At 38.6% G+C, this 27094-nt stretch overlaps 1 protein-coding gene across 1 annotated transcript in view; it reads left to right on the top strand.

Annotated features, from left to right (window-relative positions):
- ABCC8 (ATP binding cassette subfamily C member 8) overlaps nucleotides 1-27094 on the top strand; it is a 79715-nt gene that overhangs the window by 46001 nt on the left and 6620 nt on the right. Inside the window, exons 17-35 of the mRNA XM_027651290.1 lie at nucleotides 152-187; nucleotides 1738-1773; nucleotides 5070-5168; nucleotides 5954-6038; nucleotides 7288-7368; nucleotides 9953-10090; nucleotides 12421-12546; nucleotides 13211-13310; nucleotides 13827-14074; nucleotides 14629-14789; nucleotides 15968-16037; nucleotides 16730-16887; nucleotides 18088-18180; nucleotides 22226-22328; nucleotides 23700-23813; nucleotides 24438-24558; nucleotides 24731-24861; nucleotides 25414-25492; nucleotides 26364-26472. Of these exons, the coding sequence (XP_027507091.1) occupies nucleotides 152-187; nucleotides 1738-1773; nucleotides 5070-5168; nucleotides 5954-6038; nucleotides 7288-7368; nucleotides 9953-10090; nucleotides 12421-12546; nucleotides 13211-13310; nucleotides 13827-14074; nucleotides 14629-14789; nucleotides 15968-16037; nucleotides 16730-16887; nucleotides 18088-18180; nucleotides 22226-22328; nucleotides 23700-23813; nucleotides 24438-24558; nucleotides 24731-24861; nucleotides 25414-25492; nucleotides 26364-26472 (2088 nt within the window). The remainder of the gene's footprint in view (nucleotides 1-151; nucleotides 188-1737; nucleotides 1774-5069; nucleotides 5169-5953; nucleotides 6039-7287; nucleotides 7369-9952; nucleotides 10091-12420; nucleotides 12547-13210; nucleotides 13311-13826; nucleotides 14075-14628; nucleotides 14790-15967; nucleotides 16038-16729; nucleotides 16888-18087; nucleotides 18181-22225; nucleotides 22329-23699; nucleotides 23814-24437; nucleotides 24559-24730; nucleotides 24862-25413; nucleotides 25493-26363; nucleotides 26473-27094) is intronic.

Raw genomic sequence — 27094 nt, 5'->3', positions numbered from 1 at the left:
TTGTGTAGAAGGAACAGATGCTGCACTGCAGCTCTGTGATAAGTAATGTTTGCAGCCTGTGCACTAAGTGGAATTTAATAGTTTTTCTCTCTGGGGCAGATTGCCTGTGCTCACTTAAGTAAACAGTCTTTGCTTTCTATTTGTGATGCAGCTGCACTTCTGACAGTGAGACGGGGGAAGATTTCAGGTACGGTATCGTACGCGGTTATCGGTCTTCCTACTGAATGAGTTGCAGTAGAAGGAACCAGAGGCTTCAAAAATCTATGGTTAAGATTTTCAGAGTCAGAATTCTGAAAATCAATGAATCTTCAACTGCATTAATTGTCTTAGGATACAATTTTTGAAACCACCTATGGAAGTTATGAAAATAAGAACTGGATTTCCATTATGAAAGTATTGTCTCCATTGCCATTTGGAGAGTTTGAAAATCATGTTGCAACTTTCCTGTATGTCTTTGAAAATCCTTCTCTTGAAGCCTGAATCAGATTATTCCCTAATACTACCCTTTAAAAAATAGTATTTTCATTTACTGAAGCAAATTCTCCCCATTACCCTACAGTTTTTACATCCTGTCATAAGTTTATTTTCTCACCTAGCATTCTTCAGGCTCACACAGACTGAGAAGTCTGGAGAGTAGTAGATTAGTCCATCTGTTGGCATGGAATCCTTGCATGGAAATTATTTATACCTGATTAACATAGCTCAACTTGGATTCTGGGAGTATCTATCAAATCAACTAAGAACAGAGCTTTCTCGCTGGGTTGTCATTCTGGTGTGGCATCTCCAGAATGGTAAACCTTGTACAAGTGACAATCCTGTCCCTGCTGGGGTCAGTGAGAACTTTGTTACTGAAATCAGCATAGGAAAAATGTGATTTTTTCTTGACTTAGGCTAAACTGTGTGACTTCTACTGGCCAGAATATTTTCTCAGTTCTGTGATTCACCAACTGTTCCACTGCCTTTTCTTTAAATTTATCAGCGTCTTCTCTCCCATTTACCTTATTTCAGAGACTTGTTACCTGGTTGTCAGACTGAGTCCTGCAAAACTTCTGCTGCCATCTATGTGTAGTATAAGAGAGAGTTTCATGTACCTAATGACTAAGCCCTCATGGTAAAGGATACTTGGAAATCTCACAGTTCTGTCTGTGTAAGAGAGACTGAAATTTCTGGGCCAAGTTAAAGATACATTAAGATACAAGAGAAATAACGATCAGAATTAGACATTCACATGTTTGAAACTGTTGTGGGAATGGACAGCAAAGGATGAGATAACATGCACCACAGTATGGCATATTAAAAAGTAGGAAAGAATATTAGTCTGTATGAAGCAATTACCTACATTATCCTATGTTCTGCTAATCCTGGTTAGTTAAGTGCTATAAGAGTATCTCAGGTGGTTTTGTTGCTCTAAGATCCTGTAGAACACCTCTGGTGTTCTCAAAAGAGAGAGCATTTTGAGCCACTCTTGTGAGGTCTTGAGGATTTGCTCATAGATGTTGAAGGCATTCTACAAGGTTGTTTAGCACTTCTCAAAACAGAAGCTTTAACCATACCATTTTAGGTCAATATCACGTAGCACAGAATTTTAGCATAAATAGACTTTCATTTCTGTTATGCAGTCATTTTGCTGGATTTTTAATTATAGCATAGTGATAGTACTTTGTGATGTTATTTGCACTGTCTAAAAAAATGTCTTTTTTTTTTAAAAAAACCCCACCTTGTATTTGTTTTCTGCAGCCCAGAGAAAGAATCTCCTGTTGACACGGAATTCAGGTACAACATTTTAAAAACTAATGGGAACCTTCAGAGGGCCTTTCCAACTTCATCCATTCTGTGACTCTGTGTGAACATTGTTCAGAAGCCTCTGCACTTAATGAGTTATTCCTTCTTAGAAGACAAGCAGGATGTCTCTGTATGCAGCTACTGCAAGATTTAAAATAAAAACAAAGAAGTGACCCTTGCAATTTAATAATGGTAAAAAAAAATATACTCCAGAATGCTCCAATACCATCAAGCTGAAAATAAGAGAAGCATATTTTTCGTGCATGCAGTGATAATACAGGACAGAACAGTACACATTTCCCTCATACCTGGAGAACACATGAATTTGAGTTGTTGACTTATATTAGAAATTAATGAATTGTGCAAAATAAGCAAAACAAAACTGTAGTCAGCAATCCCAAAACACACAGGAAAGACTTTGCAATGTATTATTTCCTCTACCAGTATAATAACTCCATTGCATTTTAAGTGCATCTATTTCCTTTTTAAAATCACCGGCATTTCAGACTTGCTATATTTATTAAGGTACTGAGATTTGTGTATGAATGTCCCTTAACTAGTTGAATTTTCAGTCGTCTTGAAGGTGTACTGACCTTACTGGACTTAATAAAATGAAATGTGAAGATAGAGATAGATTAAGAACTTTAAGCAAACAATCTTCACAGAACCACAGAATCCCGGAATGGGTAAGATTGGAAGGGGCCAGAGTCATCTGGTCCCACCTCCCTGCTCAAGCAGGATCACCCCAGAGCACATGACACTGGACTGCATCCAAATGGTTCTTGAATATCTCCAGTGAGGGAGATTCCACAACCTCTCTGGGCAACCCGTTCCAGTGCTTGGTCACCTGCACAGTAAAGAAGTGGATGCTGTTTCTTTTGACAGTGTTGTTTCTGATTGATGAATTAATATGATTCATGATTAATGAACAGGCTTAATTCTATATTGGCCACAGCTCATAATCTCCAGGGACCTTAAGGGGAGGCTTTCTCTATTTATTGTAAGGCTGAATTTTTCCGTCTGCCTCTCTGTGATAATTAAGAGGCTGTGGCTAGTCTGTTGTGTTGCCAGAGGGGAAAAATATACTCCATTGATGAAAACACATAGTTATTTATGCACTCTGGGAGTAGGAAGCAGTTGCTTCCACTTGTAGAATAAATCCCTCCTAAGTCTTTACCTGCTAAGCCATTTATTTGCATTTGGTCCTACAAGTGGGAAACCTTAGGTAGGTTCCAGGCAGACTTTCAGACCAAGTCTTGCACACTTCATTTCAGAATATTTTATTCTCCGGATTTTTTTGCCACATGTTTCTCACAGTTGCAACAACAGTTGTGTTTGATTGCCTCTTGCCTGTAAGCATCACTGTAGACATGCAATAGATTTCACATGTGGTCAAGCACTTGCAAACTTTTTGCTTATGTCAAAATATGATCTGCTCTGATATGTCATCCTAGTGTCAGTTCGCAGTTAGGATTAATTTGGAGGAACTCACTAAATTCTAAGTCCATAATCAATTTTGCCAAGCTCATTGCCTGTTCCCAAGTTCCTTGCAATAATCAATTCTCACTGATGTCCTACAAGCAGAATATATTCCAAGTGTGAGTGGTATTCCCAGGCACTGTGCTGGTTCTCAGCATGGAGTACATCATACTGGGCAATACCTGTATGTTCACTCAAACAAGTTGTAAAAGACTTTTTCTCAAAACTTGGCTACTATTTTTCAAAAACTAAATTAGAAGTAACTTTTTGATGGCATTGAGAATTAAGAGCTGCAAAGGCACAGTTTCGAGCAATGAAAAGGAGAGGAGGGGAATAAATCTTCATCTTGGAATGCTCAGAGCAATTTTTTCTCAATTATCGGTATGAAAATTTCATAGTGATTGAAAAAATGCTTCCCTCTTGAGGCAGAACTGAATGCTCTTTGCATTAGATTTTGTCACTGCAGGCTGTACTGTCTAGGGAATTTTTTCTGTCTTTTTTTTCTTGTGTTTTGTTATATCTGTTTCATTTTCCAGTAAAGAAAATTTGTAAAACACCATTAAATTCTAATGAACCATCAGAAATTTGGACTTGGAAGCATGTTAGCAGAGTAGTGGAATTGTGTGTCCTTCCAGGTCGTCAGCGAAAATTGGATCATTGGATGCTATCATGACTTTCAAAGCAAGCTTGGTAAAAGCCTGAAAAAACAAGCAGGGCAAGTGACCTTAACTGATAAAGAAAAATAAAATCTATTTTGGCAGCTCGTGTTTTCAACTGCTTTCAGATCTGACTAGAAGGAAGCTGCTGTAATGGCTGTCTAGCAGACAAAGGCCACGTTTGAGTGAGAGATCGTATCTCCTTATTGGATTAGCTGATATAGCTAGAAAGGAAACAGATATGCTTTTAGGTGTATGATCCCCCCTTTTGGCCTTTTTCTGGAAAAATGGTGATATGCCAATGATTTTTCCAGCAGTATCAGTTGTTCTAACAAAAGATGTTGCCTTTCTCCCAGCTCTGTCTTACTGAGGTGGTTAGTGCACCACGGCCAACAAAAGCACTGCTACTTCACTAGCAGGCAGATACTTTTATGTTTAAATAGCAATAATAATAACTCCTGTGAAATAATATGTGCATGGTGAGACCCCGTTGACTATACCTGGTAAGTTGTCCCTTTCTGATGATATATATTGAGGGCAATTCCATGCAGGGAAATTTAGGAAATATTTTTTATCTGTGTTCTGTTTTCTTTCCTTTATAGGCATAGAAATATTTCACCCATTTACTTTGTTACTTTAGGTCTCTGATTAGAATGGGGAAAATATATGTGTTTAGGGTGGATATTTGTGCACGTGTGGAGTTGTTTGGGTCATTTCAAACACTTAAAAAATATCTTTTTAGAATGTCCCCCCTGAAATGTATTGTTTAACTAGTGATCTGCTATCCATATTTTTTTTAATTAATTTATCCAAACAGCTGGGATTCAGTCTCTTGTAATTTCCTTCCTGCCATCCACACTGCTCAAGAGGCAGCTTTACTGAGCTAGCCTCTCCAAAACCCACTTCACAGCCGAAAAAGAGGAAACAAAGTGAAATTCAGTTGGGTGAACAATTTCAGTATTCTGTTGGAAAGTTAACATCTTATATATTTCTGTAATGGGAAAGCTATTGATTGACTTAAAGAAAAGAAATGAAAACCAGCATTTTTGAAGAGTAATTACCAGTTTCTTCCTTTACAAGAAAATGGTTTCCAAAAACACCTACTGCACTGGTAAGCTGGGTACAACTTTTTATTTGGTTGGTTTTTTCCAGGAAAAGAGGCTCAGTAGCATATGCATCCCAGAAGCCTTGGTTGCTCAATGCCACAGTGGAAGAGAATATCACATTTGAAAGCTCTTTTAACAAACAGAGGTAACAGGTTCCAGCCCTGTTATGTGTTTTACTCCCCTTTTCCTTAAATATAGAGGTTGTGTGGGTCAAGCATGGTCCCCATCTCCCTCTATTAACAAATGTACTGCACCTGCCTGAATATGACAATCCCCCTTTGACCATGTTTTTCCTGAATGTCTCACTTTAACTTAAGTGTACAAATGTTTTCATTTCCAAGAACCATGTTTGTCTAGCATGCAGTATTCCCACACCTAATTGGCTAGTTTAACTCACCTAGGAGGACATTAGGTATTTGGGAGTGGGAATGTTGTTTGTAAAGGATTATTGGGCTGCCTTTTTACTCAGTATAAATGCCCACCAAACATCCTAAAATATTTAGGAGTCAATTGCTGATATTCCATCCCCCTCATCCTTAAAAGAAGTGGTTGACTATGTATTCACATCCTACACACATTTTTTTCTGTCATCCTTGGATGTTGAAACAAGAAACAAAGGCCCTGAGCATGAAAAAAATTAAATGGTAAAGAGTAGCAATATGCCTTGGAAGAAGTTGTGTTTGTGTTTCCAGGGTTTAACTATTTAACATTTTTAATTGGGAAGCTGACCTAAGATCCTTTTTCTTAGCTGAAATATTATTTACTTACCTGTGATTGAAAGAGATCCCATTAGAACAATTAGTGGGCAACAAATATGTTTTCCACCGTGTGATTTTTCCAGCTGGTTAATTTTTGTTCCTCTGCAGGTAGGAAATGTGCTTCTTTAGCAGTATCTGTGTGGATTTTGCATTGCCCTTTTTGTTTCCGCAGGTACAAAGCAGTAATTGATGCTTGTTCCCTCCAGCCTGATATTGACATTCTCCCTCATGGAGACCAAACCCAGATTGGAGAGAGGGTCAGTAAACAGCTACAGGCTTCTATTTTTGTTTTAAATATATAGAGGGGGTTTTATTATTTTGTGGTGTTCTTAAAATCTTATGGGTTATTTGGCAACAAAGATAATCTTTTAGTTAAGTGTATGTTTGGGTCATTAGTCTGAAAGCTCATTGCTCAGTAAACATGGAAACACTGTCATTTATGTGAGGTGCAATGATTTAAATGTGGTGCTATCAGAATGTTTGACTATTCTGCAGCTGCTATTGCAGATATCCTGACTTTACAGGGCATTTTTTGGTTTCTTTAGGAGTAACATAAAAATAAGTAGTACATAGATTTTTTAGAGCCTCTTCATTTACCAAAGGGCAGGTGTTTAATCAGCAGCAAATTAAGCTTTATCACATCAAGGAAGACTAAGAAGTGACAGGAAAGGAAACAGAAGTCACAAATTTGTAAATAATTTACTCTAGCATATACTGGCACTGGCACAAACAAATAAAAGAACGCAGCTGCCACCCCGCCCCAACACACAAACCACCCCCACACAGATAAATTAAGGAAACATTTCCATGCCTAATCTCTGCACTGGCTGCCATGTTAATTTTAAATTGAATAGTTCCAAACCAAGCTCATTGTGTAGCCAAACAAATATTTTCAACGGGGGAAGGAGAAGGTGAGAGAGCATCTTTTGGCAGCAGTGCTGGCTTGTGAGAGCTTAAGGTGTTTGTGAAACTACAGGTGGATCACAGGAAATATAAATAACTTAAAGCAAGGTGGTAGCAGGGGACTGAAGGCCAAAAGAAGTACAATAGCAACCAGGAAATGTCCATAATGTCTATGTCAGCATCATCTGACCTCCCACCTAGCAGTTACTGATTATAGTATATAATGAAGCTGATTTAGCATTACAACATATAGTAAACTGAAAAAAATAAGCCCAGGACACAGCCAGACTCACAAGGCTAACTTTTCAGCAGAAGTGTAGTTTAGGCTGCCTGCAGAATATCTGTGCCACCTACAGCATTGTGTCACCACAACCATTAAACATTTCATGTCCCTCTGTATGGAGCACAGCCCCTTACGGAATGCTCTGGCTTCTCTAACAGTTTGTGTCCTATGTTCCCAGCTGGATCGCAGCCTCATGCTTTTGAAAAATTTCTCTGGGTTTCTTTGCCCAGAGATTCTGCTATGAGTACTCCAATCAGAATATGAATATTCAGTTGATGCTTTTTTAACTGTCTGATTGTTTTTCTCCTGCTTATCTCCAGGGTATTAATCTGTCTGGAGGGCAGCGCCAACGTATCAGCGTGGCAAGAGCACTTTACCAGCAGACGAATGTTGTGTTCCTGGTGAGTAGGTGCCCTTATGTTTATGCTCCATGCAGAGGCACGAGATGCAAGCATTTAGAGTACTTCAGGGGTCACACACTGAACACTGTGTTTCACTGAACCAAGCCAAATGTGCACTGTTTATTTTATATCTGTTGTTAGCTAGCCTGCAGGTAAGAAGCATTTTGTAAACGCTGCAGACAGGCAGATAGGTGGGTATTACAAATTGAAATGCTGATGCTTCCCCTCTCAGTATATTGAAAATTCTTTTTGACCCTTGTTTTTATCTTTGGAAATTTAATAATTTTAACTGTCTTCATAAAATTCCCAAGCTGTCTCAGGTCTAAAATTAATGTTGTCTTGTGTCTGGGGTGTTTCCTTTCTGCAACAAACTAAGCTGGTTTTCCTCCCTGAACTGCACGTTGTATATCCTGTCCCAGCTTCAACAGACATACTATGGAAAAAGGAGTGAGAGCAGGCTCTAACAGCTTCATAGGAGGGAAAACAGATGCATCCTACATACTCACGAGTAGTGAGCTTGATGGCTTTCCAATTTAGGACTTCCTTCTCTAGCTCAGTTTTCTAGGAGGTTTGAATCCAGCTGTTAGGACAGTGAGAGATGAGTCACATGGGATTAGAAAAGCAGTGCACATTAGAGGTCATCCCTAAAAGTCTGGGAGGTTACTTAGACCTTTCCCTGTAATTAGGCTGACCACGATGTGCTTGCTTTGTGTGTAGGGTATTTCCAGGCAATGATCAGAGTGCAGGAGAGTAAAGAGTTGTTGGGCCAGGTGCTGCAAATCAGCAGATCCAGTCAGGCTGTAACTCCGTTTTGCCCCTTTTGTGAAGGACACTCAATAACCTCCTAATAGTAGCAGGTTCTCGTATGGTTTGATAATTTAAAACCACCTACAAATAAACTTTTTTCCAGTTCCTAATATTTGAAGAAAATAATCAGGAATCCCTTATGTTATTTACAAATAGTCAGTTCTTTTAAGACTGATTTTGTGGACAAATGCTCATGAAACTTCTCTCTTACATGTATGAATGTAATACTTCTTAAACTTCTTGTGATAATTGCAGATGTAAGAAAAGGTCATGTGATGATTCATTGCTTATTTTTTTCTTAATTACGTTCATTCACTGTTACATTTATTTGTTAGTCCATATCAGACTAGTCCTGTAGCATGAACTGAATCTTTTCAGGTGTCTTGTTATCAATGTATCATTATAAGCATATATGTGGTGAGTGCTGCCTTAATGAGCAGCCTCACCTGACTTCACAGTGCATTCTTGTGTTCTGTGAGCTGGCAGTGCCAGTCCCCAGAGGTGCAGCATCACATTGGAGGTGGCTGTGCACAGACCCTGGGCTCAGAATGGTGTTTAGGGCTGTGCTAGATCGGAAGACTGCAGCAGCAGACGTGACAACACACGTCCTTGCTCAGTGAGCTCAGTGGACACACAGTTGCACATACATTTTTGAGAGTAAATCGAGCATCACAGTTAGAAGTTACTGTGTTTCAAAAGCACTATTTAGGTGCTTTATGTTATGATGCTCTGATTTATTAAGATTTCAGCGGTCATATTTATCTTACACTCGATTTCAGGTATATTTGGGTTTGTAGGTGCATGAAAGCAACAATACTAAAGTGTCTAATACAGTCATGATAGAAATTGTTGCTAAATTTAAAGGAATAAAAAATTTAAGGGGATTTTCTAAAGCACTCACCTCTTTCCTTATACCTCTCCCTAACTAACTGGTGGCAGTGATGTCACCAAGAAAGCAGAATTAATTAAAATTCAACCCTACTTTATCAACAAACCCTTGGAAAAAAAAACCCGAAATTTGATTTTCAAGAAAGCCTGGGTTTAGTGTAATATATTAGCATGAAATAATAATACTAAGTAAATCCTACAACTAGTATCACTATTGGAAGCAGAAATATCAAATCAAATCACAAGGTTTGTAATTTCATGTAAATAGGATTAGATAAACAAGTTCCCAAAAGATGGTACAGATTATCTTATGACTAAATGAATTGCCTATAATTCATTGATTCAGTAAGGTAATCTGGGTCATAAATCAAACGTCTGAGATGAGGCATCAAAATGACCAATATTGCTCCTTTTTGTGATTTTTTTTTTGTGATTCATTGTTAATAGATTATTGATTTATGAATTTAAAAAAAAAATCTGAAGGCAGTTATGTACAAAGGAAATGAAAATGTGTTCGTTGGCCCTGACCCTGGAGCAGTTATGCAATACCTGCCACAGACCCACACTGGGGCATTGTCTCGAGCCTGACAGACACCGTATGGTGCTGTGATGTGGGCCATGAACACATCTGGGGGCAGGACCAGGTCCCAAGAAAGCCTTTAAAAAGTCATGGCATTACCATGTGTCTGAGTGATCACTGCAAAAAGACAGTTCAAGGTTTGGTGTTATGTAATTTAAGAAAACCATTCCTCTGCACAATTTAGATCTTCTGGGGCTTCTTTTATATGTCTGTATTGATCTAATTACTTTTACTGGTACTGAAATCTATCAGTTTCCTTAAATCCCTGAAGCTGTGGCTCTAGAAGCTGACCCCTTATCTTGACGACAGGATGATCCATTTTCTGCCCTGGATATCCACCTGAGTGATCATCTCATGCAAGAAGGGATCCTGAAAATGCTGCGGGAAGACAAGCGGACCATTGTGCTGGTGACTCACAAGCTGCAGTACTTGCCCCATGCTGACTGGGTAAGGAAACTCTTCCCATTTTTTCTGAGGAGGCAAGAACATGGCACAAACATGTCTTGCTACAAATAATGCTTTCATAGTTAATGAGAAGATATACAGTAAAGATCTTTTGCAAATTGGCCATTGAGTTAGGGGTGCCATAATTTTGAGATTCCCATCTTAGAACACCTAAACAGGTTGGATTTTCATGGAGCTGCTACTTAAAACACTTATGAAAGTAGGCTGCATTTAAAATAATATTGACCCTAAGTTATATTGAAATTAAACCTAAGTTATATTGAAAAATTCTGCTCATTTTTTTTACTCTTAAAACAATGAAATGTTTGAGTAACACATTTGACTTTGCTGGGATGTTACTAGGAATTTGTGCTGTCACAGAAGAAGGTGCATTTATGGGTATTGAGGTACATGGAAATATAAGGAAAATACCAGTGTTTCCTTGTGGTTAGTACTAATATATAATGTATCAAGAACATCTTTACCCTTTGTATATTTGTAAGATTTTAAGAAATATGTAATGTTTGATTGTTTTGTTAGGTTTCTTTGTTATATCCTGTAGTTTACAGGGAAAAAAATGAAGGTTTGTAATTGGAAATGTCAAAGATGAAGAAGGAAGTTTGGTTTTTCAGATTGGTTTTTTTTAATTATTCCATTGGTACGCACTGGCCTTGCACTTAGTTCTCCTATGGTTATCCAGCTACAGCATCCCAGGTCTCCTTGCCCCTGGTGATTGATGACTGCAGTTATACTTCCTAGCAGGACTTCTCTCTGTTCTGCAGCTTGCACAGACTACAGCAGCAGTTTACTTGTCTCAAGAAATAATCATATTTCAGCTGCTGCCTGTGCTTCATATTGGCTTGGTATAAAGTTGCAGAGAGACATTAATCTTGTTTTGACCATGTTTTTGGTGGGCAGCATTTGTCCTGTATGGTGTCTGCTGTGACCTTGTCCCTCAGTTGTACACCTTTGAGTTCTCAGCAGAGGTCTGATTTTCTGGTTAGTGTCTCTCAGGATACAGTAATTTTCTGCCTTCTTCTTCTCCCTATGAAGTCAATTTTAACTTCTTTTTTATTGTTAAATATTTGCATTTTTTAAAAATATACTCAGTTATGACCTTGTGTCAGTATAATCATTTTAATTTTCTTTGCGAATGTCAGACCCATTTCTAGGTCTTGGTGTTCTGGGAAGTGTATGAAGCTTACTTCATTTTATTATCTTCTACATGTGTTTCAGTAATTTTATTATATATATTGTTCCAAGCAGCCTGTAGGACAGAAAGGATTTTTATTAATTTTATCATTTAAAGATACTTATTATCAAATAGTTCAGATTTTATTCCTAAGTACAAGTGTCATTAAGCCTTAGCCAATGGAGTGAAGACAGAATATTTGTTCTATTAAGGAATTTTAAATAAAAATATTGTTTGAAGTATATGTGATGGCCTCCTAAATCTTTGTAGCAAAACCCTCAGAAGAATTCCAGGTCCAATCCAATTATAGGTTTCCTGAATGCACTGACCACAAAAAAATCCTTGTTTGCTCCATTTTTACCTTTGCTCTGGTGTAAATTCTTAGCAATAAGCAGAAAAGATTATTTCCCCACACCCTACCCATGGAAATTTCTGAGCTTCCAGGGAGAGAGAAAAATAACTACTGCATTAACTATTTTTTAATGATGTCATGTGGGTTTGCAATCTGCACGCCTCATTTTCCAATTCTCCTTGTCAGATCTAAAGTGAAGGTAGTTACACCATGACTATAATGTAATTACACTGATGCAAACCCAGAAATCATTCTCTTCAGACTTTGTCTTGCATATATAATTCCTTTCAAACTGTGTCGACAATTTATGCTTTTAAAGCTTTACGGATTCAAATTCCCTAGCTCTTCCTTATCAGTCCGTGGTATCAAACAGAGGGAGCCAGCATGCTCATGTCTAATTGCCTGAATGAGGTCAAAACATACTGCACACAGTGTGCTCCTAAAAGCTTTTTTCCTTTTAGGAGGTAGGAGAACTCTAAAATCTTATCTTGCTAATGACTTGTATTTAGGAAGAGTAATATGCCCCCCTATCTGCTGACAGAAATCCCATTCTTCTTTCTTAAAAGCAGCCTTCTTTTCTGAAAATGAGAGTTCTGGTTTTTTGCAGCACCTTCAGTGAAGGGTAGAGTCAAGAGATAATGTCACCATCCTTTTAGAAGACAGATTCGTTTGCAAAAATATTATTTATTTAAGAAAAGAGAAAATCCTGTCAAGGCACAGCAACATAACTTTAAAATAAATAGGCATACCTGGCTATTTATCTTACCACTTGTGTTTCTAACTTTTTAGATAATTGCAATGAAAGATGGTTACATCCAGAGAGAAGGAACACTCAAGGACATTCAGAAATCAGAGACTGAGCTTTTTGAACACTGGAAGACATTAATGAATCGACAAGACCAAGAGCTGGAAAAGGTTTTTGATGGAAAGGGCAATCAATATATAGAAGAAAATGTGTCTTTTTTTTTTTTTTTTTTGCTTAGGTTGAAAGCATTAGCAAGGGTTGACATGCTGTGTACGGTATCTAACTTAATATGAATGTCCTATTAGTATTAGCATTATTATTTGTCTATTAAGATAATTTCCTTCATCTTGGACACCTCATACTTCCTTGATTCTGTTCTAATCCATTTTTTATAGGGAGCCCTATAAAAATATTCTTGTCTAAGGAATATTAAATAGGGCCATTTTAGGAAAAGCATTGCTAATACTGGCAATTGTTTTTATATGCCTGAATTTACTCATTGCACTGGGTAGAAGCTTTTCAGATGTGCCTATATCATGATGTTTTTCCTTTCATCCTATGACACAGGAAGAATGAGATATTAATCTTTGTTCTTATTAAGTCAGGAATAATTGTCAAAGTTAAGATTCCAAAGGAGTTGGGACTGACAACCTGAAATTAATGTTAGATATTTAATTTATGTCCTTTGGTTTTATACAGATGTAGCAAATCCTTCACTTATGGTTGCCTGCTGTGAGATTTTCACTTGTATTTTTTACTGAATGGAAACAATTTTATCACAACTAGTAATTTTTTTTCCTCTAGTTGAAAATACATGAACTGTCTCTTTTTTAGGAAACCACTGTTGAGGAAAACCCTGTTTTGGAAAGAACAAATCTCCGGAGGACTATGTATTCCCGTGAAGCACTGCTGAAAGATGATGAAGAGGATGAAGGTAAAGGGCACCCTTTGAACCCATGGATAGTACATTACTGTTTCACAGTTAAATTATATTAGAATGAATTAACATCATTCAAACTGACAGGAGAACAAATCATTTTCCATGTGGTCATGATTTGTAAGAGTAATGTTTCTATTGCTTTTACCTCTGGGCTACAGTGATTGCAGGCATTTACAAGTCATAACTTCCTCCAAACTTCAGGTTTTTTCTTATATGTGAATGTGATTTAATAATGAACAAAGAATAATATTAAAGTTACTACTTTCAAATTGCAAAAACATGGTTCAAGAAATTGATCACCAAGTGCTGAGTTTTTTTTGTAGCTTCTTAGCATGCATTACTACAAACTTTAGCAGGTTAATACATGCATGCCTGAACAGGTACTTTCACCTTAAAGCCACTCTTTATCCTGTACTGTAAGACCTGGTTTGTAACTGCCACTTGCCACTTCTGATGAAAAGTGTGCACGAATAAGTCAGTGTGGCTGTACTTTTTTCTTGCACGTTGCAGAAGAAGTAACAGAAAGTGATGATGAAGACAACTTGTCTTCTGTGCTGCACCAGAGAGCAAAGATGCCCTGGAGAGCCTGTGGCAAGTACCTCAGTGCAGCAGGAATCCTCCTTCTGCCACTGCTGGTCCTGTCCCAGCTGCTGAAGCACACGGTGATGGTGGCCATCGACTACTGCCTGGCACTCTGGACCGAGGCTGTCATCACTAACAAACTGGAACCAGAGATGAAAAACTGCTCTGTCTGCACGGTATGCAATGTCTTGTTCACCTTTCTCTTATGATCTAACTGGTGGTGTTCTCCTATGGTCAACCTCTGCTCCAGGAGTTGTGTGTGATGCACTATATTTCTAGTAAAAGAACCCCTCCAGAGTATTTTGAAGCTCAATACGTTTTTGGGTACACAGTGCAGTAAAACTAACAGTTAAGTTTGTTGTGTTGTTCTCATTCTGCTAGATTTGTTGTATTTTTGTCACGTAGCTGATATGCCTAAACTCTGGTCTCTAAAGTAATTTTGATATCATAAGTCTTTTTTATTTTTCCTGTACTGTTGCATTATCACTGCAAGCAGGGCTTTTCGTAGTATTCTGTAATTTTAATTTTCTTATTAATCTCTTATTTTCATGCAAACACTTCACTCTCCAAAGGTTAAAAAGTTGTGAGTTGAGTAAAAATCATGGACAGTTTAATTTAGGGAGGAAAAAAGAATTTACTCCTTATGTTTTTTCAGTCTTGTGCTTGTGTGTTTACAATAAATTTTAAACATAATTTAAAGAGAATAATTGTGTTACTCTTTGCTTCTTAGGATTTCGACCATTCTCCATATTCTAAAGTTTTCAGCATTCTCTGCTGCCTTGGCATCGTATTATGTCTTGTCACATCAATAGCAGTGGAGTGGACTGGTTTGAAAGTCACCAAAAAGCTACACTCTGCTTTACTAAATAAAATTATTTTGGCTCCAATGAGGTATTTCTCTGATTGTTATACAAATTGTATTGTAGTGATTTTGTCTTCTTTACTTCAAGACAGCCTTCTAAGTACAGGTTTTATTCAGAAGTAACTGTGCATCACGGTTTTTTAACATGTCTGTGAAAATCACCAAGTATCAAACTCCTGAGTAGTTGTTGAAAATGATACCCAGGCTGCTTGAGTTCCTGGATACAGAGACAAATGCCTCTCCTGCCTGACTGTGACTTCAGAGATTTACTTCCTTGAATGTTTAATTTCTCTTTCCTGTTTTAATTAGGGAGAAAACACAATTATTGATCAATATGTTGTACAGTAAATTCATAGCCTGCATTATCATCTTAATCACTGGAAACATGTACTGTCAGGCAGCAACTGTGCAAGTCAATGAAAGATAATGAGTTTAGACAAGTGTCATTACCAGCATCATTAGAGGACACTGGGATGCACAGATAACAGTGAAGGCCTTTGTTGCTTCCAGAAACTTTCTTTCCTGTGCATGACAGGAAAGTTGCAGCTTGATTCAAACCTGCAGCTCTTACTGGACATTAGGAAAAATACCATCTTATTTCTATGCTAACTGTATTTGACCCAGAAATCACAGAGAAATAACATACATGGAAAACCTCACTTTATTTCTTTTTCCCCCCAGGATAGAATTAGACTTCAGGTTCAACATGAATTATGGAACAGTAAAAAATTACAGAGCAATAATGTTGTTTGCATTTTGCATATCCATATGCCTTTTAATATATTATTCCAACAGTTGTTCTTAGTTATGCATTTCTGTTCCCATAAAAATGCAAGGCACTCCAATTTAACTTGTTTTGCATTTTTCATGAATTGAAGGAGCCTCAAATCAAAATCTGAAAGGATTTTTTCAAGTGTAATCATATGATGTGCATACCTTAAGCAGTAGAGGGAGCTGAGGGTGTGCTTGCAGTTGTAGGTTTCTTGTAGGTTCTAAGTAGTTGGTTTGATGCTTGTGGTTGTACATTCCAGACTACTATTCTATTGGAAAGCCATGGTTACTGGGAAGAATAAGGAATTTTACTGTGGCTGTCAGTCTGTTTGCTTGTTTCTGTGATATAGTGCCAAGCTTAAGTAAGACAAAAAAATAAACTAAACCAGTTCTAATATCACTATTGCAATCTTTGCTGTTCCTTGTTGCAATTTAGGTTTTTTGAAACAACACCTCTGGGAAGTATATTGAACAGGTTTTCAGCTGACTGCAATACCATTGACCAGGTACTGAATAAATATATTCAAGCTCCCAAGTTATCCTGTCTTTCTCAATCTGAAAGACTGGAGTTTCATTTATTATAGACTTAATTAGATAAAGCTCTCTGATTAACTATATTTTTGACTATATCAATTTGCATCATGATTTTCTCAGTTCTGAATGAGTTCCTCATCTTAAATGCACATTGAAAAACCATTTATTTTATTAAGATGCCCTGTATGGAAAGGGGAAGCGAAATTAGATCTATAGTGATATCTCCAAATTAAAGAGTATCTAATTTTTTTTGAAAGTGGGTAAACACATTCATTTCGCAATATGAGCAAATGAAATGAGAAAAAGGCAAATGTTATTGCCTAAAATAGAAATTATTGAAATTCACATTATCATTATTTACTCCAGACTGCACTGCCAGTTCATAGGATTGATGCAACTGCTAAAATCGTCTCTTGCATCCATCTGTAATTGTCTGACATGAGGATTGTGCTCCACAATACAGACATGTGGAGCAGCCCCACAGGAATCCCTTCAGGTGTTCTCAAAATCCAGCAGTAAATTCAAGAGCAGACCTGTATGCTTAGTGCTTCAAATCCTCAAAAATTTTATTCCTTGTGCAAGTGGGAGAGAGGAAAATGAAATAATGATGGTTTAAACTTGGTATGTTATGGAAGTTTCTGTGCGGTTTTTCTTCTTTATCCAGCACATTCCAGCTACCCTGGAGTGCTTGAGTCGTTCCACTTTGCTGTGTGTATCTGCCCTTGCTGTCATCTCGTACGTCACACCCATGTTCCTCATTGCCCTGGTTCCCCTTGCAATCATGTGCTACTTCATCCAGAAGTACTTCCGAGTCGCCTCACGGTAAGAACATAAACCAATGTAATTCTGGCAATAGAAACATCTGCAGTGCATGAGTAGTGCATTGCAGAATTACAGTGCAGAAAGACTTCATGATTAAATCTGGTCCTGTCAAAGCCACATTCCTATCTGAAAGTGGGACAAATCCACTATAGTGTCATTTTACAAGTGTCTTTGTTGGCAGCTCTTCAAGAGCTCAAGCTGTCCCAGAACTTCTGGGAGGCATGAGCAGAGCCTTTGTGCATGATCCAAGTTTTCTGGAGTTCGCAGGAGACAAAAACCCAGTTGGATTCTGTTGTCCCCAAGGGCTGCAATATGGGTATGTCCAAGAAAATGTGGTGACAGAACTGGAAAACTGATGTCTGCCTGTCCAGGTGGAAGTGGAAATCTGTAAAGCCAGGGAGAGGCTGCAGAATGCAGTATAACCATGGTGGTACAGCTGACCATTAAGAATCCAACATGCACAAGCAACCTCTCCTGTTCTGAGTGCCTTGTAGTTTTTAACAAGATGAAAAATTATAACCATATCTGTGACTTTTCTCCTTCTAAGGTCAAACAGCTTTCCCCTCATGACACTCAAGAAACGTTTGCAGCAATGCAAAAATATGCATATTCCTTCATGTATGCACAGATTGAAAGGGAGTCTGCAACCAATTTACTTCCTGCTGGAAGAAATTGAGACTAAATAGAATTTCACCCTACATGTGCTTTTACTGATATGATGACTAAATATGACATGGAGAAGTGCAACCTAATGTGCTCTCATTTACTGCATTGAGTGTTTGAGTTATGCTGTTAGCTCAGTGAGGAGTTATGCTGTCATCTAGGGATGGATTTTGCCTTCTGCTTAACTCAAGCTCTTATTTGCAGAATCCTATCAAATTTATATTCAGCATAGAGCCAGAATGGTGTTTAAATCAATAAACAATGGAGTATAACAAACAGGAATATAAGAGAAAGGAGGGAAGGCAGTGAAGGGAAAAGGCCCATTCATAACTCCAGCTAGTTCAATGTTAAAAGAAAAATCCTCCCGGGGACTTCATTCCCTGCTTGGGGACATGTGGCAGTACTTTGCAATTTATCTAAACTTTATATTTATAATTATTGTGATGATATTCCCTTTCACTCCCTGGGCCTGGTTCAAGAGAATAACTGCACAATAAAACTGGCATTTTACGAAATTCTTTTCATAACCCTCTCCAGGGACCTGCAGCAGCTGGATGACAGCACTCAGCTACCATTGCTCTCCCATTTTTCAGAGACTGTTGAAGGTCTTACCACCATCCGAGCCTTCAGGTATAGTTTTTTAAGAAACATACACAACCTCACTTTTGAATATTTATCTCTGATGCTGTTCTGCAATTGTGCAGTTATAAGTAATTGTTACTGGGATCACCTGGAAAATCCAGAGTCCCCAAAACATGGGTAAGGGCTACACTAAAGCATTGAAGAACTTTAAGTATTTTGCATTTGAAGGGGTTGCTGTAGAAAAACAAGTTAATGTGTGTCATTTGCCCTGTGGCTACTGTCCAGACACTTGTATGCAGTCTGAAAAAAGACTTGTGATCAAATGTGATTTAAGAAGCTAAATTAGCTTGCAATTACCACAGCATGTGCTGTGGCAGACTATGGGCTTGGACAATTTCCATGACATAACTAATATGCACCAACTTGTTATGCCAGAGCAATCTGTGTATGAGTTGATGTCGTGGTAACATAAACTGTGCATGTGCTTGACTTCAGAGAATACAGCAGCACCCCACATTATTTTTCAGGTTTTTGTAAATACAATACTGATTTTGTAAATACAAAAACTGGAGACAAAGTGTTTCTTTGCCTCCTTTGGTTCATTTTTCCATCCACATAAGCTCAGAGGAGAGCAGCCCAGGAATACCTGATAATGTGCCTGGGTTGTGTATCTGTGTTACAAAATTGGAAGTCATGCTGATACGTCAGAGGTACCAATAAAACTGCTGCTGAGCTTACCAGATGCTTTCCCTGCACTAGTGCTATTCTTGTCTTCTCCCAGTTGACTCAAACACAGTCAACTGTTTTCTGCACCCATCTCATATAGATAATGTCTGTGTGTTTTTTCAGTTAATTATTACTGTTACCCTTCTATCTTTGAAACAGTAGTGCTTATTTCTCCTAACCTGTAATTTTAATTTTATAATAAAAGTAATGCACAAAGTTAACTTCTTCTTAAACTGTTTTAAATAGGACATAAATAGCTCAATGAAAGGACAACCAGTTTAAGATTGACTGAAGGTAGCTTCCCTGAGAGTGGTAGAAAAGCATAGTGTTTTCCATTATTAATTACTGTTATTGAATATTTAATCCATTAAGTGCCAACAGTGTCCTCAAGTTTGTAGTTATGTCTATGTTAAATTTTTGGGAAAATCAATTTCTCTTTTAATTGTTGCTTTTCTCATTTATCCATATATTCTTCTACTTGATCAAGAGGATGTTTAGAGTATTATGGCTGTATATTTCCTGTTGTTGATACAGAAAATAATATTTATTCCCATCTAGCTAATATTTTCAGTCTTTCAGAACATACCCTCTTGATTCTTCCTGTCACTTTGGAATTAATTCCTCTGTCAAAGAATTGTGTTTGGTGCCTCCTTTCTCTTAAATCTTGCAGTAACTGATGTGTCTCTGACCCAGCCAACCATGTGCCTTCAGTAAGTTTTGTATTCCATCTTCCTGCCAGCCTCCTGCATCAGCTGGTAACCCAGCTATTTTTAGGACTGTGTAGCTTTTCAGCTGCCTAACATATTAGCAGGAGTGGAGTTTAGACTTGCTAGCATGAGCATCCCTAAAAATAACACTAATTCAGGAATCTAGTCATTCTGTTACGAGGTGACAGTTGTTACCTAAGTGTCCTTACCCTTGGTAACTCTCTGTCCTGGATTTACTCAAAATGCATAAGGAAAGAAATATAAAAAAAGTCCAGAGGGAGATCAGAAGGACAGCTACTGCTGCGCCTACAAATGCACCTTCAGCAGATGCCCTGGCCTGATTTAGTTTGCTGTCTGACACTTTGGATCGTGTTGGTGCTAAATAAGCAATAAAATTTAAATGTGAAGGCTTCTGCAAAGACTGGTCTGTTTTCTGAGAGGCCTGGTAATCTGGGGACACTTTCTGAAGAAGAAATTCTAGTATCTCTGCAGTGCTCCAGCAACAGCGGTAACTTCGTTGGGATCCTCATTCCACATGTACGTGCATGACTGACTCATGATGTGTAGCTAACATCTTTTGAGTGTATCTGCATCATGTAATTCTTCACGGTATTGACATATGAAAGTTAAGTGTGACTGAATTGGTTCCAGAAGCAGCACAGCCACTTCTGCATGGTAGTGCGCTGAGGGTAATGAGCCCTGAGGAGAGACAAGGCTTTAGCAGCTCTGACACGGTGACACAAATGCCTGCTTTCAGGAACAGCCATTCTGGGCTGTGCAAACACACCAACATGCTCGGAGCCAGCACAGATCCTGGGCTGCATCCAAAGCAGCCTGACCACGTTGAGAAAGGTGACTCTGCCTCTCTACTCCATTCTGGTGAGTAGAGGGGCAAAACCACCTGGAGTACTGCATCCTACCTGGAGTACTGCATCCAGCTCTGGGGTCCCCAGCACAGGATAGTCACCTACCTCTTGGAATAAGTCCAGAGAAGGGTCACTAAGTTGATTAGAGGGATGGAGCACCTCTCCTATGAGAGAATTGTGCTTTTTCAGCCTGGAAAAGAGGCAACTTTGGAGTGACCTCATTGCAGCCTTCCAGTACTTGAAGGAGCCTACAAGAAAGACAGAGAGACCATTTATGAGGGCATGGAATGACAGGACAAAGGGGAATCATTTCAGTGTGAGAGCAGGTTTAGATTAGATATTAGGAAAAAAATTCTTTACTGTGAGGGTGGTGAGGCACTGGAACAGCTTGCCCAGAAGTGTTCAAGGCCAGGCTGGATGGAGCTCTGAGGAACTTGGTCTAGTGAAAGGTGGCAGAGGAGTTAAAACTAGATGATCTTTAAGGTCCCTTCTAACCCAGGCCATTCTATGCTTCTCCATTGCACACAGACATATCTCTTATGTCTTGGCACATGGCTAAGTTGGGAACAGCTAAATTATTTCCACTAAGAGGCACATATTTCTTTTCCTCAAAATCAGAAATGATTTATGTAAAATCGTAACTTTATTATACTGTACTCAGAAGAAGGATTAAAGTACTCTACAGTGAACAAATTTGAAAGCTTCTCCAAGCCCTGTACTTCATACTTAGACATTGTCCTATTTTTTTCATATCAGTATAAGGAGACCTGCTTGTTGCAGCCATAATAGCTAAAGGATATAAATGGGATAAAGTTTCATAGGAAAACATGAGAAGTTTGTTAAACTTGCTGATGTAGTAAAGGGAAGAAAAAAGCAAGCAAACCAAATCTTCAGGCCTTCAAACTTCTGTTACTACCCTGGAAAAGAATCTTGTGCTAGACTTGTTTACTATAAGCCATAATTGTTGAGACGCTTTATTATTAACATCACATGAATTTACACATCTAAAAATAAATATGCCCAGGTAAACGGATGAGTGGGTGCAGATCCACTTTAAGACACTGTAAACAGACCTATTTGCCATTAATCCTGCTTTGTGTAGTGTGGCTAATTCCTTGAGGGGAAGGAGTTTTTGCAGCCTGTTACTTTTTGTTGCACTATGTAGTCGGACTTCTGTTTTCCAAAGTGCTCCACTTGTTTAATAATAAGGACAAACATATTTGTCTAATATGGGAGCTCTATGACTGCAGGTACTTTGAGTTTATACTTACAAATTGTTACAATTCCTAGGCACTACAGTAATATAAATTTTAAAACTTGAGTTTATATGATTAAGTGAGAAGAGAAACTGCATTCTGCAGCATTAATACTTTTTTTACGAGTATTATTTCTCTCATAACTATTTTAATTTTTTTTTAGTTTTAGATTTTTTTCTCTCACAATTACTATGTAATAAAATACATTCAGAAAATGTCCAGTGGGATCTTGAAATCCCACAGAGTTTCATCAAAGCAATAACATTTATTTACTCATTAAGATACCGCACAAATACAGTTTGCCTTTGTCAAATATGAGTCTACAGATTATGTCAGTCTGAACTATGGGTATTCTGATTTAGACCCTCTGTCAAGCTGCCCATAAGCATATACCTCAGAAACTGAAAGGTAGTTTTCATTTTTCCAAGACTCCAAGGCCTGACTCATTTATTCTTTCTCTTTTCTTTCTCTTTTCTTTCTTCATTCTTCTCCTTTCCTATCTTTTATTTTCTTTCCTTTTTTTTATTTCTTTTTTTAGGTATGAAGCCAAATTTCGACAAAAACTTCTCGAATACACAGATTCCAACAACATTGCTTCCCTTTTCCTTACAGCTGCCAATCGCTGGCTGGAAGTTCGCATGGCAAGTACATTAATTATTAAGTGTACACAATGAATTTTTGACTTTGTTCCAAGGAATCTGTTGAGGCATCCAACAGCCTCAGCGGGGTTTCAAAGCTATACCTTTGCCCTTTATGTCTCTCTGACTGTAATGAGCACGTGCCAAACCCATCCTGGAACCTGAATGGAGTATGAATTTTCCCCATAGCTTGCAGCTGTTTTTCCAAGACAAGAATAGTTTTTATAGGTCACATTGGCTCCTCTGTGTGTGAAGAGTGATCAGAGCTAGTTGAGCAGTGCCGCCAGCCAGGATGCCATTGTGGAAGGAACCGTATCAGTCAATGTCAGCAGGTCCCTGCCTTATGGCTCCCTAGGAATATTTCAACATCTTGGAAGCTCTCTGAATGAGAAGAAGGTTGTAGATAGGTTTGTGCCTGTTTTGGGGTCATCTGAAGAATGCCAAAGATATTCTCTGGCCTGTTTCCTGCTCAGTTAAGTGGCCTGGCATGAGAAATGGTTTATTAAAAATAATTCTCCAAGACACAAATCAAGGAATTTTGTGTTGTGGATGGTGGTATCAGATTTTTAGATGCAGATGTAGTACTGCTGTTCTGGTAACACGGACTCCATTTATATGTAATAAATGTATGTTAATTCAACTTTCATGCCATTTTATCTGGCACCTGTTGCTACTTAAGTTCAGGTATTGAGTATGACTTAGATAAAGTGTTATTATCCTTTTATATGTTCAGGCCTAGACCACCCAAAGTCCCTAATTTTGATCAATGCCTATATCACTAAACAGTACAAACATAGACAAGTGACAGTTTCCCTCCTACAGAGTTTGTTCTCTAGTCTGTTACCCGATTTTACTCAAAGAACTGTCTGTGGGAAGTCAAATCACCAGTGATTTAACTTCAAGCAGCAAAAGCCCATTATGGGTGGACACAGTCCAACTAACAGGTACATGCTGTGCAAGAACAGCTTGTTTGAACAAATATGGATGGTAGCAATTCAGCAGCAGCAGCTGAGCCTACCAGCGGTTCATCATCGGCCACAGAGAGAGGATCTGCTCACAGATGGGATCACGTGAACATTTCCCTCCTATCCCAGGTAACATCAGCTGCAAGGTTTCAACCACCTCCATTACATGCTTAAGATTGACTCCTCCAGAAGAAGATTAGGAGTATTGTTACAATAGCATTTTCAAACAGCATGGCCCCACTAAAGGCAGTAAGAACGGTTTCCTAGGCAGGGTCTGTATGGAGTTACATGGGGGTTTTGGCCTGTATTTCAAAATATGCAATGGCTTTGTTATTTGATATGCTAAGTTATGAGAATGTTTTGATCCTTTGTAGACTTATAGTGATGGAGCTTATTCATATTCCTTCAGGAGTACATTGGAGCATGTGTGGTACTCATAGCAGCTGTCACTTCTATTACCAGTTGCCTGTATAATAAACTCACTTCAGGACTTGTAGGCTTGGGACTAACCTATGCTCTTATGGTAAGAATCTCGGGACCCTTTCTGTCTCTCCCAAACATTTTTTTGTAATTCTTCAGGGCACAAAGATGAACAGGAAGATTGAAGGTGTCTGTACATCTATAGTGGGTACTGTAACATCACTGAAACCATGTGCTTACATCAGTTCACATTTAATGCTTGACATATTTGAGTGTATGTTTCCTTCAGTTTTTAGATAAAATGCACATAAAGGTGTTAGTTCAAATATGTCAACAAAACATGGCCAAGTTGCTTCATAATTTTTATGTTGTCTTGCATTGTGAAGAATACATTTTCAGTGCATCAATTGTAATTATGCCCTGACACATCATTCAAGATTGTCAAACCTTATGTTACCAAGATGATGTCTTGTCACCTGTCTTAATTGTTTCCCCCCTCTTTTCCGTGGGTGTAGAAAGATCTCCATAGTACCAAAGTATCTGTGCACTGCAGTTAGGAAATTTAACCTTTAGTCATTGTTGCCTCCCTGTTGATGTGCACCATACAGTTTGTTCACAACCTTCCACTTATTGAGGCATTCCTGTGTAGGAATATAAACTGCATGCTGGTCAAATGATGTAAACTACTAAAAATCTGGAATTCAGTTGTGTATTTGCTTTACATCAGGTGTCTAACTATCTGAATTGGATGGTTCGTAACTTGGCTGACATGGAGATCCAGCTGGGTGCAGTGAAAAGAATCAATGGCCTTCTCAAAACAGAAGCTGAAAATTACGAAGGGCTCCTTTGTAAGTGCAGTTTTGTGCAGCATGCAGAATGAGCTTACTGAAATTTTAATGATTTTGTAGTGTATTACCATGGAAATTGTGGTAAGTCACTTAATGGACCAATTAATTTATCACAAGAGGGTTGATTTTTAATTTATTTTTTTTCCCCCCTGCCACTGTGCTCCTGGTACAGCTTCCTCACAGATTCCCCAGAACTGGCCAGACAGAGGGGAAATCCAAATCCAGAACCTCAGTGTCCGATATGATAGCAACTTAAAGCCAGTGCTAAAGCACGTCAATGCCCACATCTCACCCGGACAAAAGGTAAAGAACTGCAGTAATTCTGAGAAGCTCTTTAGACTGGCACCTCACATAAATCAGAGTTAAAAAACATACCACAGAACGTTTTGATGACTGAATTACAGTGGTTTTTTTCTCTCAAAGAGTGTAGTGCACTGAAAAGGGGTCTGAGGGATTGTTAGCTTGGTATGATTAAGTATACCCCACCCCCTCAGTATCCCAGTGCTCTGCCATCAGCAAACTGTGCCAGAAGAAGTGACAGTGAGCTCTTACTGTGCTAGACCTACTTTTCATCTTTCTCATGTGGCTCTCTTGCCTTTATCCCCATCATTACTGCTCTCCTGTTGTTCCCATATATAGGACTGGCCTCGATTTATCCTTAAATGCTCAGACCCCTAAAGACAAAAAGCAAATGTAGTGATTCTGTTATAGCCAGTTCAGTTTGACTGACCTGTTAGGATGACAAGAGAATCATGTGGATCAGAGCAGCTCCTCCACCCACTCCTCTGAAGTGTCAAGTACAGACATTATCCATTTCCTCTTGCCTGATGTTCATCTGCTTTCTTTGTCACACAGATTGGGATCTGTGGCCGAACAGGCAGTGGAAAATCCTCCTTCTCTCTTGCATTTTTCAGAATGGTTGACACTTTTGAGGGTAAGCTTACACTTTTGTGTATTAGTCAAGCTTAGTACCTGAAGGTGCTTTGGTGCTTCTTAACATCAGCAGCTCTGATGTATGGTTTTTGAATCTGCAGGACAGACTTTCTGGCCCTGTTTAAATCCAATGTCATCTGTCACCTAACAGCTGTGCCATTCCTAAGCTGGATCAATAAAAATTCTACTTGACAGAAGTAAAAGTCCAAGAGTGACAGATGACAGCCTTTTGTGCTGTTAAATCACAACAGTGGAAGAAAAGCATAAAAGGGAAAGGTGTCCAAGCACAAAGAAAGATCCAGGGCACAGATGGGATCTGCTGGGCCCAGAAAAGTCAGCAACTGGGGGTTGCAGTTTGGCCTGCTGCCCTGGAATTTCCTGCCATATTTCCTGCTCTGTGTGCCATGTTCATGTGCCTCACCGAGTGCATCTCAAAAAGATGTTAGCCCGTTTCCCAGCCACATCACCCACAGAGCCCTTATGTGGAGCTGGACAGTTGTACTTGGAGATAAAATTTCACAGTGCTCAACAGTAATTTTGCTTTCTGAAATGCTTGTTGCCCCTGGTAATTAGTCCCTGATTGAAGTAAAGTCTGACCTTGTTGTTAGATAAATGTTTATATTGGTCAAGCGGTTAAGCAGTGTGTCTAATCATTCACAAGATACTACAGGTATACTCCGTGTTCTTTCCAGCTGAGGCTTAGTGTCCGGGCAGTTGTGTTTGCTGCTTAGCCAAAGCATGCTTTGTTAGTGAAGGGGATATTTGATACAAGGCCTGTTCCTGCTGTACTGCATTTCAGCCTGGAAGTGAGCCGTGTCTTTGCCAGTAGCTGTGTGGCACAGTAAACAGACTGTCCATTTTCTTTTGAATAGGAAGGATTATCATTGATGGTATAGATATTGCTAAGCTCCCCTTACAGACGTTAAGATCCAGGCTGTCAATCATTCTCCAAGATCCTATTTTATTCAGTGGAACAATCCGGTAAGTATTAAGCACCATCAATAAATAAAGCAATATGTAATTGCTTATATGTCATATAATATGAATTATATATTCTAATTATACTATATAATCACTTTTATGCCCAGCTGTTCAATTCCAGTCTCCTCAGTTGGAGTAGGGAGGATCACTGCCTTCTGTCTGTGCTTTTCACTCACCCTGTTTTGATCTATCTGTCTTAAAATAGGAGATGGAAAAAATGCAGACTACCAAGTGATGTGGACAGAGGGAAAGCAATAGAATATGAGAAGTGCTGGGAGACTGGTCTATTTTATCCTGGAGCCTCTATCCATGTTTCTTCTCTACTCTTTGAGCTAGTCTCTCATCTGTGACGCCAAACACCTTAGTTCCTTTTTTTTTTTTTTGTTCTCTTTCTACTTCTCTGAGAAGAGGTCGCAGTAGAAACAGTGGCAAAAATTCCAGTTTCCAACAAATATCATTCCCTGTGTCCATGACATTTACCTAGGGAAAAGAACAGTACAATCCTTAGTGCACACTTATATCACCTGCAGTTGTAGTTTCTACATAAGTCATTAGAGTTCACTGAAAATGATACAGGTTTCTGTGATTTGCTGACTCCATGCTAATACAGATCTCATGGTTA

This window comes from Corapipo altera, unplaced genomic scaffold (genome assembly GCF_003945725.1).
Source record: "Corapipo altera isolate COAL_440 unplaced genomic scaffold, ASM394572v1 78, whole genome shotgun sequence".
Classification (NCBI taxonomy): Eukaryota; Metazoa; Chordata; class Aves; order Passeriformes; family Pipridae; genus Corapipo; species Corapipo altera.
This window is presented reverse-complemented; position numbering and strand designations above follow the sequence as displayed.